The sequence below is a fragment of the Corvus kubaryi genome, unplaced genomic scaffold (genome assembly GCF_017639235.1).
Source record: "Corvus kubaryi isolate FWS band 111438036 unplaced genomic scaffold, C.kubaryi_AGA036_p1.0 66, whole genome shotgun sequence".
In the NCBI taxonomy this organism is placed as follows: Eukaryota; Metazoa; Chordata; class Aves; order Passeriformes; family Corvidae; genus Corvus; species Corvus kubaryi.
The window spans coordinates 5,974,114-5,986,613 of NW_024582054.1; the positions used below are offsets into that span (position 1 = coordinate 5,974,114).

At 37.7% G+C, this 12,500-nt stretch overlaps 1 protein-coding gene across 6 annotated transcripts in view; it reads left to right on the top strand.

The window, feature by feature from the left end:
* The window catches only part of RASGRP1 (RAS guanyl releasing protein 1), a 39,347-nt gene extending 27,265 nt beyond the window's left edge, over positions 1-12,082 (top strand). For all 6 annotated transcript variants that reach the window (XM_042046967.1, XM_042046969.1, XM_042046968.1 and 3 more), the window contains 9 exons: positions 274-549; positions 1,758-1,838; positions 2,494-2,598; positions 3,611-3,720; positions 4,354-4,498; positions 5,219-5,255; positions 5,831-5,977; positions 7,214-7,587; positions 8,979-12,082. In XM_042046967.1, coding sequence (XP_041902901.1) covers positions 274-549; positions 1,758-1,838; positions 2,494-2,598; positions 3,611-3,720; positions 4,354-4,498; positions 5,219-5,255; positions 5,831-5,977; positions 7,214-7,587; positions 8,979-9,113 — 1,410 coding nt within the window. In that variant the 3' untranslated portion in view covers positions 9,114-12,082. The remainder of the gene's footprint in view (positions 1-273; positions 550-1,757; positions 1,839-2,493; positions 2,599-3,610; positions 3,721-4,353; positions 4,499-5,218; positions 5,256-5,830; positions 5,978-7,213; positions 7,588-8,978) is intronic.
* The last annotated feature ends 418 nt before the right edge of the window (positions 12,083-12,500 follow it).

Sequence of the window (12,500 nt, forward strand, 5' to 3'; positions counted from 1 at the left end):
CTATCTCCTTCTTTTCATTTGACTAAATGGGGAGTGTAAGGAGACCAGCATTACAGATTAGACTACAGATTAACTATCTGTAGTTGCATATTAGTATGTGATTTATGGGTGTAGGAAATCTAGAATACCTAGATTTCATTTGAAGTTTTATAATCTTTTTCAAGAGCCATTGTGAGTAAATTCCTTAACAATAACATGGGAAGTTCTTGTGCTGTATGACAAAAACAGAAATAGTAACCAGCATTGATTTTTTTGTTTTCTTTTTATTTTTAGGTGTTTAATGAAATGACAGAATTGCTTTCGTCTTACAGAAATTATGATAGTTACCGACGTGCCTATAATGAGTGCAGTAACTTTAAGATCCCAATCCTTGGGGTCCACCTGAAAGACTTGATATCCCTTTATGAGGGCATGCCAGACTACTTGGAAGACAAAAAAATTAATGTATACAAACTATATTCTCTGTATAACCACATAGATGAGCTGATACAACTCCAGGAAATGCCACTTCCCCTGGAGGCTAATATGGACCTTGTTCACTTGCTTACAGTAAGTCTGTGAGATAAGATAAATACATCCAATTAAAAATTTCATTTACCTATCAAACAACTAAATAGAGAATTCCATTAATTAATTAATTAATTAATTATGAATTCATAAGAGTGTAAGATTTCTTTTAATCTAAGGGGAAATGTACAGGAATAGAAGAGAAAAAATTGGTGACACTGATTTATCTGGCAGCAAGGGTAGAGGTGCCAGTTCAGCAGTATGCTTCCAATTATTTCTACAAGGGAAGGAAATGTTTATTTCTGCTTCACTATAGTAGCATGCACTCTCTGTACTTTCAATAAGGAGGATTCCTTGTGTTAAAAACAAAATCACACAGAAGTTCAGTCCCTCAAGATACTGCATTTCTAGCCAAGTTTCTTCTGGTGCTAAAGAAACTGTCTGACATAAACATTAGTCAAATGTAGTCAAATTAGTCAAATATGACTCTCCCAGTCATATCCAGTCAGTGCCATGCTACTAAAAAAATTGATACTACCTGGGACTTCGTTAAAACAATAATTATTTTAGCTTCTCCTAGTAAGTTAGGCTACTACCTTCTATTAAAATACTACATCTTCCTTTCTTGTTTCTCAGTTTTGTTTGGCCCTAACAAGTATCTCATCTTGGAAAAACTAGTTAGCCTGCTTCCACTTTCTGGTGATAAGCCCTGTTTCAGTAAAAAACTAAGAGATAAAAATGCTTATGTGCCTGAGGTTATTTGTTCTCTCTGGGAGCACTCTTGTGTGAAATAAAGCACAGACGCCCATGGCCTGAAATAAAGCTGTATGAAGTGGTGAACTTCTTACTTCTTCCTGCTATTTGTTCTAAATTATTCTAAGTATTTCTTTCTTCTAAATAATGTTTTATAAAAATGGCTATTACAACTGTGTAGAACTTTGTCCATAATTTCATGCAGCAATATATGACAGGACATAAATGAGAAGAAACATTTTATTTCAATGCAAGAGCTTCTGAACTCCCAATACTCAATGTTACAGTTTTCCAGATAATGGCAATAACAGTCTGGAATGTAGAATTGGACACATTTCAAATCACTGTGAACACCTGTGCAGCTCAAGGTCATTTTTTTCTAGGTGTAATTGAAATAAAAAAATAATGCACCAAAAAATATGAATGCATTCCAGCAACAAGTTTATAAAGTAGTAGTGGTGACTGTTCTGGGATTAAACTAATGTGTTTGTTTTCAGCTGTCCCTTGATCTTTACTACACAGAAGATGAAATTTATGAACTTTCATATGCACGAGAGCCACGAAGTCACCGAGCTGCTGTAAGGGCCTTTACAGATTCTTTACAAAAGGAGGGGTTTTATGAGTGATTTTAATTTAAAAAGAAGAATTTTTTTTAAAGAAAGTTTTATCTCTTGCATTAAATTTATTATTTTATTTTATTGTATGTGAAATTGAAAACATTGTAGCTTTGTGGACTGAGGTAAATCTATTAAAGCACAAATTGTTTGGTTGGTTGTTGCTTCAGTTGGTGATGAAGCCTAAGTTAGAATATGTGGCAGAGTTGACACCATATCAGGTTTTATAATATGAACACAAAGACAAATGAAGTTGTTGCATAGAGACATGACATCAGTCTCAATCTTGGTAGTTGATACTATTTTTTTCAAATGGAGAATTCTTACATGATTCAAATGATGAAACCCATGAGTGTCATGTGGTAGTTTTGTTCCTGTTTTATAAATATGGAAAAGATGGTGATTTTACAGGGTTGTCAGCAAACTGTGACAGTTCAAGGCATGACTGCTGTTTTGAACAGTTCAAGGAAGAGCTTAAGCACCATATAATTATCAAAAGAACGATCTCGGGTCCAACAGGTCATTTCTGCAGTCCTGTGCCACAGAGTCCACTGTCACAAATGGAAGAAGTGTAATCTTTCCATGTGGTACTAATGAAGTTCCTTTCAATTTATTTCAGCCTATGACACCTTCCAAACCACCAGTAGTTGCAGACTGGGCCTCAGGAGTGGCCCCAAAACCTGATCCAAAAACCATCAGCAAACATGTTCAGAGGATGGTAGATGTAAGTAAGGTTGGCCAGTGTACTTTACATCATTGTAAATCTTTGTAGTCTTAATCTCAAGGTATGAGAGAATACAGGGATGGGACTTCTGTCCTCACGATCAGATATTTTTGCTTACCTGTATATAGCAGCAGCAGCCGTGAGACATGGATGGAAATTCCTTCAGTGGCTGAAGAGCCAGTAGGAAGTGTGAATGCTGGTTGGTGTACTTCCAGAGTCACTCTTTCAAGGAGCCAGGGAGTCCATTTCTACCAGGGACTCCCAACGTCATGCAGTCTGACAGGAGGCCTCTCAGTGGCTTTGTTACAAGCAGCCATTGCTTTTTCTCTTTCTTTTGGGTCCCCCGCTTTATGGGAAACTAGTTAAGGTGATTGATTCCAAAACTGGTGGGGGTAGAGAGGTAGTTTGTCTTTGCTTGCCTGCTTCATCTCTTCTTTCTAAGCACTTCTAATATTGCGAGGCATCCTTTGATACACGCTGTTTTGGAATATATTTCTAAATTTGATCTAGGTGTGCTCCTTGCCTTGTGGCCAGAGACAAACAGTAATGCATTCTGCAAGTGGAAACAGGTGTCTGCCCTGAAAATTCTGTCATATTACTGATTTTCTCATTACACTGACCTGATAAAATAAGCTAGGCAGTTACACCGATTTGGCTGCAGAAACCATCATTGAGAACACTAATTGAGAGCATTAGTTCAAGTTGTACATGTGAGTCTGGGCAGAATGTTCTTAAAGCAGAAGTAAAAAACAGCTGTCATTGTGTTGTGAAACTTTTAGTCCAGCCTGTGTGGACTTTGTCTCAAACCAGTACACTATGTTTTGCTGCAAATCAAGAAATCATAATGCTTTTTTAGTCTCAAGCAAAAAAACCAATTAGACTGTTGCACTGTTTAATAAACACTGGGAGAAGATGGGAGAGGAAATCCATAACTATTACTAATGTGGAGGCTTTCTAAAGTGGTAATTCAGACCATCCTCATTATAAACTATTCTGCTATTACCTCGCGCAGTCTGTCTTCAAAAATTATGACCATGATCAGGATGGATACATTTCCCAGGAAGAATTTGAAAAGATTGCTGCCAGCTTTCCATTTTCATTTTGTGTAATGGCTAAGGACTGGTGAGTACCTGCTTATCAACTTTGCAGCATCTGTTTTGGGAGGGATTTAGGGGTTTTTGTGTTTAAATTGTATTTTATCATTAGGGTGGTAAAAGTGTCCTTTTCAGGCACAGACAGAAGTGAAAACGTAACTGACAAAAGCATCTTCTAAATGTGTTGTGAATGACATGGGCTTACAGCAATGGTGACCAAGCTGATTTAGAAGGAAAAACAGACAATTGAAAAAGAAGTATTTTTCAAATTATAGTCAGTATTTACTGCTAAAGAATTTTCCTGTGATAAAGCTGTCCCTTAAAGAATTGGCAAATGAATACTTTGATAAAATCAGGAACATTTTCATAACATATTAGAGCATGGAAAAATACAACAGTGATTATTCAGAGGTTTACTATGAAGTAGTTTTGAGGTTGCATTGCATTTGCAGATATTTCATTTATCCTGACAGTTTGCAGTTTAAATGTGTAGATAAGCTGCTGTGTATTTTGGAAACAATTGGCAAGATTACTGAGATCACTTTAGTTTTTTGGACATGAAACTATCGCTATTATATAATGCAAGAAAAATATGTTTCATTCTCCTTATGCATTTAACAAAATATATGTCTCACAAACAACTTTTCTTGTTTATTTCCAGGGAAGGTCTGATTAGCAGGGATGAAATAACAGCTTACTTTATGAGAGCTAGCTCAATCTATTCCAAATTAGGACTTGGCTTTGCTCACAACTTCCAAGAGACCACTTACTTAAGGCCCACTTTCTGCGACAACTGTGCTGGATTTGTAAGCTTACTTTTTAGCAAATTATGTTAACATCCTTTGGAATTATGCCTTTTTTATCTCATAATTGCCTTGTGTCATATACAGAAAAGGATCTATGTAAAACATCAGTGAAGTTATATAGAACACCAGGCTTCTGCCTCTGTAGCCTTCTAAGGTATCCTTTACTCCCCTCTTGGCAGGGCCAGTATGTTTAAACATGGTTCATACCTTGTGGAGTTCGGCTGTGTCACCAAAAACAGTCTCAGGCAAGACTTCCAAATCCAGAGACTTCCACTCCACAGGGCTGATAGAACTCATGTCCTGATACAGACATGACATGCCACTGCCTATGGCACAGAAGATTTCGTAAAATTGTCCTACTAATCTTCATTCAGCTGAGATCATACAAGGATGCTGAGGCAGAATTCTCCATCTACTCCAGCTCCACAACTCCTTGAGGGGCTGTCAGACCTGCTGATGTATTCAGTAGACTAGCTCAAGATACTTTGTATGTCATTGATGAACACATGTAAAATATTCTGTTTACCTTATGCTAAAGAGGTAAAAAGTTCCATTTTGACCTTATGATTAGAAGTGTAGGAGAACAAGATATTCTGCAAGTGCTCAGATCTTAGAAAAGAGTGGAGCTTTTAGTGTTTGTTGTTTTTTTTTTAACCTGGAGGTATCAAACATGCAGAGAAATATATTAATACATAAGCTTTCTGTTTGTTTGAATTTCAGCTATGGGGAGTCATTAAACAAGGATACAGATGCAAAGGTAAAGTACTTTATACTTTGTTAATTTTAATCCATAATTGATAGTGAATGGCAAAAACCTGTGATCATCATGAGATCCATTGCTACAGAGATCCATCTATGGACCCATTTAATCTGACCTCCCAGGGAGGAGAAAACTGATTCAGGAATAGTATGACAGACAGAAGAAATGCAGAGATGAAGGAACTTGTAACTGACAGCTCTAATGCTTTGCAAGACATGACTGAATTCAGAGGGTTTGGGAACAGACCCTTGGACACAAACAGCACCACTCTGTGAATATTGTGCAGCACATTCCCAACATCTGTTCCGCAGTTTTCTTCCTGCAGGTACCAGCTTTCTCTGCAGCCCCTACAGTCACTGTTGTGACTGAATGTTGCCATTTTGTGCTTTCATAATGAAAAGGAGTTTTAGCCATACATAGCAAAGGGATGTCATTCTACAGATGTGTGTTACAGGTAGTCGTGTAGAGAACACCAAAGAAGGCTTCTTGCTTCCCAGGAAGGCACAGTGTGAGAGCTACCTTAGATGCTACACCAGAGCCACTGAATCATGTAAACGTTGTTTTGTTTACAGACTGTGGAATGAACTGTCACAAGCAATGCAAAGACCTGGTTGTGATAGAGTGCAAGAGAAGACCCAAAACTGCAGTTGCAGACAGCAGCCCAACATCTGCCCTTGCTTCAAGCCTCTGCCCAGTAGGAGTCAAAGAACAATTCCATGGTGAGAAAAGATCACATTAAAAATACCAAAATATGTAGATAATCTTTCCTTTGCTCCTTTTTCTTTTAAAGCTGAGTTGTACAGCATCTTTTTAAGTCTTGTTAGTTAACTGCAGTGTTTCATCAACATAGAAACTAGAACCAGGTGTATTTTAGCTTGTATCAAGTAACACCATTCCTGCTCTAGACTGAGTAAGGATGGACTCCCTTTCTGGGAGATCTCGTCACACTACACAATGTATGGTGCACAAATGCCACCAAAAAATGAGTAAATCTTCTGCCAGACTCTCATGAGAACTATATGCCATGAGATGAAAGAGCTGACAGGAGTTTCCTTAACTCTCTCACCTTGTGACGAGCAAGTCTTGCTTTTTTAGCAAGTTGTAACATTGACTACTGCACTGTTACAATTCTGACTCAAATTTCAATGTGGAGTTTATAAAGTCAGTTTTCCTACATATCTGTCTGCTAGGAAAACCAACAGCTAATTGTCCTTATATTTTCCACTTCAGTAGCAGAATCTGTAACTCCTCCCCATCTGTCCATCTTTCACAGAATCAGAAATGAAAAATGTACAGCTCTCTGTTCTTTTCTCCTTCTATCAAACAAGCTGTATACAATTTTCTTACTGTGTATTACTGTGTAGGCTTCCAAAGAAGGAATGTTGTCCTTGAAAAACACCAGGCTACTTCTGGTTTTGATTTTGATGTTCCAACTCTCTGAATATTCACTTTCTTTGAATTTCTTTCCTGCTTTTTGCCTGTATTTCATATGTTCTTCAAATCTGCTTCCTGCCACTTTGATTATCAGTCTTTTGTGTTGTATTTAACACTCATACTGCTGGGTTCCACCTTAGGCTTCCTGTTAGCACTTACACAGAGCTCAGTGCAGCCCATTTCTCTTGATACTGACTATGTGCATCTCTGTGTCTGAAATGGCTGCAGCACTACGTCATAACCACCTCTTACCCATAATAAAGGTTTTCTCTAGCTGACCTTGGTGCCACACCTGTTTTCTTCTTACTGATCCATATTTATGTTACTGAGACAGGGCAAAGAGTTGTTGCAAGACACAACCTTGAGAAACTTCTAATGACACCTATTTTGGTGAGCAATGAATGTAAAAGTCAGGAAGGAATACATGTTTTCTTTATTAAAATCATGTTTAATTACCATGCCTCCTTTTTCTCCTTTTCTGGGAGAAGATCTTGCCTCAACTTACCGTGTATATTTTAAAGGACAAGAAGAAGGATCATTCACCTTTCCTAATGGAGAAGTAGTGGAGCACAGTGAAGACAGCAAGGACCGAACCATTATGCTCATGGGTTCCTCAGCTCAGAAGATCTCAGTGAGACTGAAACCAGCTGTGATTCATAAAAGTACACAGACTGATCCTGTACTGCTGGCTGGTGATGTATCTCGTAAGCGGAGAGAGAAGAAAGAACACAGGATGCCAGAAAATCCTTATCTCCAGGCAGCTCCAGCATCCACATTTCCAAGCCCAATTCTAGGCCGCAGAAAGGCATTTGTTAAATGGGAAAACAAGGACTCCAGCCAGAAAATGAAGGAGGAGCATCACAGCTGTAAACCCTCATACCAGGAACTTGAGCAGGTACATACATGATGGAACAAATTCTGTTTTACACAACAGTATGGTCAAGTGGTTGATGTGTGGGGGCGTGGCTGGGTGGGAAGGTGTCACTTTACTCCAGTGTACTTAGTTGCCAATTTAATTGCAATTAAACAATCCATGAAGTCTTAGCCACTTCAACTTCCAGCAATGCTTCATTTCAATTACAAATTTTAGTGCTAGTATGGGCTTTGAAGCCATTGTTATGATCACACTGATCCCCTGTCAGTCCTAGAATGTGAACATAATCCACTCAGGACAGAATGTTACTCCATAAAATGAGGAACATAGTTCTGAATTTCCTCCTGATTTTGGTGGCCTCCCCTCCCCTAAGTGACAGACTATATGGGGTTGGGAGGGTAGGGAGCTCTGCTTTTGTTCAACTGACAAGTGCAAGCACCACCACGAAATTTTGCTATGAACAGAGATGGTGCTTCTTGCTAGATTTCACCTGCATCAGCCCAGTTGTGTCTCACCTTACTCTAAAGTGTTCTGACAAAATAGCTATTCATGAGACTGCATCACCTCAAACATGGCCCAAATTCAGGTTTGTAGAAACACCTTTCCAGACAGATTAAAGAGACTATTACAATATCAACAGTGGAGCTAATGGATGGATCCAGCTATAATTATGAGGAACAAAGACTTATTTTCATACTTTTTACTCAATATTTACCACTATTCTTTGATGAACCAACATGAAACTGATGCCTTAGGTTTTATCAGACCACAGTCTGATCTTTGAATGATGACTATCACTTTCAAAATATCCCTTGCTGCTGATAAAGTGAACTCATGTTTTATGAAAGATGAATGGTTCATTAAGACAGAGATAAGACAATCTTCCAGTAACCACTTCCCTTTCAATCAACAGTATATTCAATGCAACAAGGATGTGAAGCATGGATGTAACTTGTAAAAATGCATTCTTTAAAATGCCCCATTCATGTGAGTCCCATAATTTACACTTGCCCTTGCTCCCTCATCAGATTCTGACCTCAGTTACTAAACAGCAGATGATGTTATAAATTAATGGCTTAGCTTCTGGTACATCAATTTCTGCAGCAGTAGAGTGGTAAAGTGTGACCTGTGTTGTTTCCCCAGACTACTGTTGTTGTGAAAGGTGCAGTGGAGGGTGGATAAATGCAGGTTGTGGACATGACTCAGATACCAGCTGCTGGAAAGTTGTGAGAGTATACACAAAGGGTAGAGCAGTGACTGTGGAAATGTTCACAGAAGTTACTGGTTCTAATAAGAGCTACACCAATTTATGTTTATGGCAGTCAAGCTAAATTTACAACCAGACAGTCCTCAAATAATTGCAGAATAAAATACAATTCTCTGTTTGTTTGTTTGTTTGTTTATTTGTTTAGGAAAGGAATATTCTAAAGGCAGACAATGAAGGTTTAAAGATCCAACTGGAACAGGCACATAAAACAATTGAATCTCTCACAATCCAGAAAAGAAACCATGTAGTTGACAGTCTACAACACAGAGACTGCTCCTAGCAGATGAGGAAAATCTCCTATGGAAGAATGTAAGACTGAAAGAGGGGCTGTGATAAAGCTGCTTTACCAAGTGAACTGGAGAGAGAATCTGAAGGATGTTACGCAGAAATGTTCTCTTTACTCAACACATTTCCCTTTTAAACATGCACTCCCAAATGTATAAAATCATTCCTTTGACCTTGTAAGGTAACTTAGCATTATCTGTGCAATGAAAATAGTATCTTCTGGGTTTGCTTTTAAAAGGAGTGAGAGTGTTGCTGAAGACTCTGTTCATGTTGAAGACCATATTGATTCCCCAGTGACTTCCTTGGCTGCCAGCAGCACACCTTACTGCACAAGTGTTCTGACAAAGTCGCTATTCGTAAGACTGTGTCACCTCAAACTTGGCCCAAACTCAGTTTTGCAGAAACAAATGTTTGATAACTCTTGAGTAAGTAAAACTGTAGGAATACTAAATTAAGAAAAACAATTCCTTCTTGGAGCTGAAACCAATTAAAACCATGAAGTGAACTGTCACGTTTAATTCCAAAAATTAACCAGAATATTAAAATAAGTAGTTAAGCTGATGATATTTGATTGATCCTTACACTTTTAAGATAAACTGACAATTTTTTAAAACATCTTTCAGAGCTTTAGAAGTTCTGCTGCTTGAATGCTTACCTATATTAAGGTAACAGAGGTGAGACTATAGAGACTTGACATTGAATACTGCTTCCATTTTTGTGCTCCATGCCATGACTTGGAACATGTATTCTACTTAGTTGGTTTAAGGGGTAACTTGTTGTCCCCATACAGTAAATATGGGACAAGGTTGATCATAATTCTCTCACATCAAAGTAGATAACACTGTTGAGTGGAACCTTTAGAGCCACATTATGAGGGAACCTGTACAGCAATCCCTGTGCAAAGCTACTTATTTCAGAGCTCCTAACAAGGCTTCTCCATTTTCTCTCTCCTAGATTTCACATGCACTTTACGTAAAGAGTCAAGATGAGTGTGCTCCTATGTCTGTAAATTTTGTATAGTAAAAGGTGTGAAGGAGGTAACTTAAAGACACAAAGTGTACATATTGTTAAGAGACAATAAAACAGTCTTTCAAGTTACTGATAAATCTACTTCTCAGAATAGCCGATTTGAAAACTGCATTTGCATTCCAAGAGAATCTGTACACTTAAGAGTTGTACAAAACTTTCTTGTATTTATCAGGTATTTGTCATCACATATACAAACATCAGAAACAACCACTTAATGCTCAACGCTTCTAAGTTACCAGGTCCATTATAGATTGAAATTTAGTCAATGACAATACCATCTGTGCTTTGTGTTCAAAGTGGCATAAATATACATTCCATCCACAATTTACAGTCACTATCAGGTATATGAATGCTTTATTTGTAAAGTTAATTTGAAACTACTTGCCAGTTTAGTGATTCTAAATTCTTGCTTTGAAATTGGGTTGTGCTTGCAACTCCATATCTAAGTAAAAATAAATGGAGGGAAAGAGTAGTAGTAGTAGATTTTCTGTTACATTACTGTAAATAACTGAAATGCATAGGAAAAACCCAGCAGCTCTGAAGACTGCACAGCTTTTTTTAACTCATACACTAAACCTGAATTATTAACAAGTAACATGGAACTGCACTTTGATCAGTGAAGCAATCAGAATGGCTGTCAGGTCATGTCTGCAAACTTGGTTTGCCCATTTTCTGTGAGCTTCTTGATTTTGTCCTCTATTCAGGGAACTACAGCAAGGCATATTTCTAATAGGCATTTAGCGAGTAAAAGTCTGTTTCTACAACTGTTAAACAAGATAAAATTTGAATATATTTTCACTTATTTAAAAAACACCCCAAAGGAGCAGCTAAGACTCATAAATCTTGTTGTACAGCCAAGGTAACTGCTCACTGGTGGTCTAAACTCTGGATTCTAATACAATTTGCGGGTATACATATAATTCATCTGTGATGGAGTGTGGAGATCATGAACAAAACCTCAGTTAAAAGGAAAATTTCCTAACATCAGCTGGCCAAAAGGCTACTGCGTAACTAGGTTAAGTACTTAATACTCAAAATTGAGTTATGACCACAGATTTGTACAGTCCTAAGTGTTTCTGTGTGATGTTTGCTTGTTCAATCTGAAAGACTTAAAAGGGATCTGTTTGCAGGAGTGTCTTACAGAACGAGTGTGCAGTGCTTCATGTGTGCTGAAAACTTCCTGCTTCAAAGAGGTCAGCTGATACCTGGGTAACTTCAGAGCTCTCTAAGTAACCTCCAGGTTCTCTGTTTGCTGAAAGCCACTAACAGTTACTCCCTCCACCTCACCCCCCTTTTTTTTTTAAGTGCTGTTAGTCCCTTCTTTTCTTTTGGGACTTTCTTTTCCTGAAAGACTAACATGAAAGACTTAACAGCAGAACCTGATTACAGGGAAACTGTTAAAACTGACAAAAGAATCATTTGCCCCTGCGTTAATCTTCAAGCTGCTTTATGTTAGGAAAAAAAGACACAATTAAAAGTGCTGTTTAAAAGTCATGTTATCAAACAATGATACTGAAATTCATCTTGTCGTGGCTTAAGTTAAATGGAAACACTCACCTTTTCCTTCTCTAGGTTCAGCTGTACTTACAAGAAGACAGAAAGAAAAAGAGCCATCCCCCGTTTATTTTTTAAGTGTTAATTCTGATTGTTTAAAGATAAAAGTAAATAGATTGAGTAATATCATAATTAAAAAGGCAGGGCTACTGTTCATATTCAGGTTAAATACAACTGCTTTTAGATTAGCTTATATATGTTTTTGTTCTAGTAGCATCTGTTATTTTGTTGTAACTGATCTCTATGGCAACTTGAAAAAGTTCTAATGCTGTCTGAGAAGACTGAAAAAGTGTACAGATTGTAAAGATTTTATATAAATTGTAAGATTTTGGTTTAGTATTTATAATAGAAAAATATTAAAATTGCATTTTATGCCTCTGATTTTGTATCTCAGAGAAATCTGTACCATCTATATTCATCTTCCTTTACTGGCATCTGAGACCGTTAACCTAGTACTAATCTCTAGGCCTGCTTCACCTTCTCTGAGCCTTGGAACAATGCCTGGGAAAACTTAGGAAGCTAGGTATTTGCAGATTATTTGTTTGGTATTTTAGTGGTTGACACAGTACAGACATTGTTTTGCTACTCACTATTCCAAGTATTACAAAGCACCAGTCTTTACTATCATAGTCTCTCACTTTTGTTAAGAATGCTACGTTAGAAAAGATTCCACAGCACAATAGCCAAGTTCAAGCAAGGCTTCTGCTGCCTCTGCTAATGCTGCCTATTGCACAGGCAGCACTGTAGCACCCTGAACACTTGCTATTCTTCTTCACCTTATAGTAAACGTCAAAATACC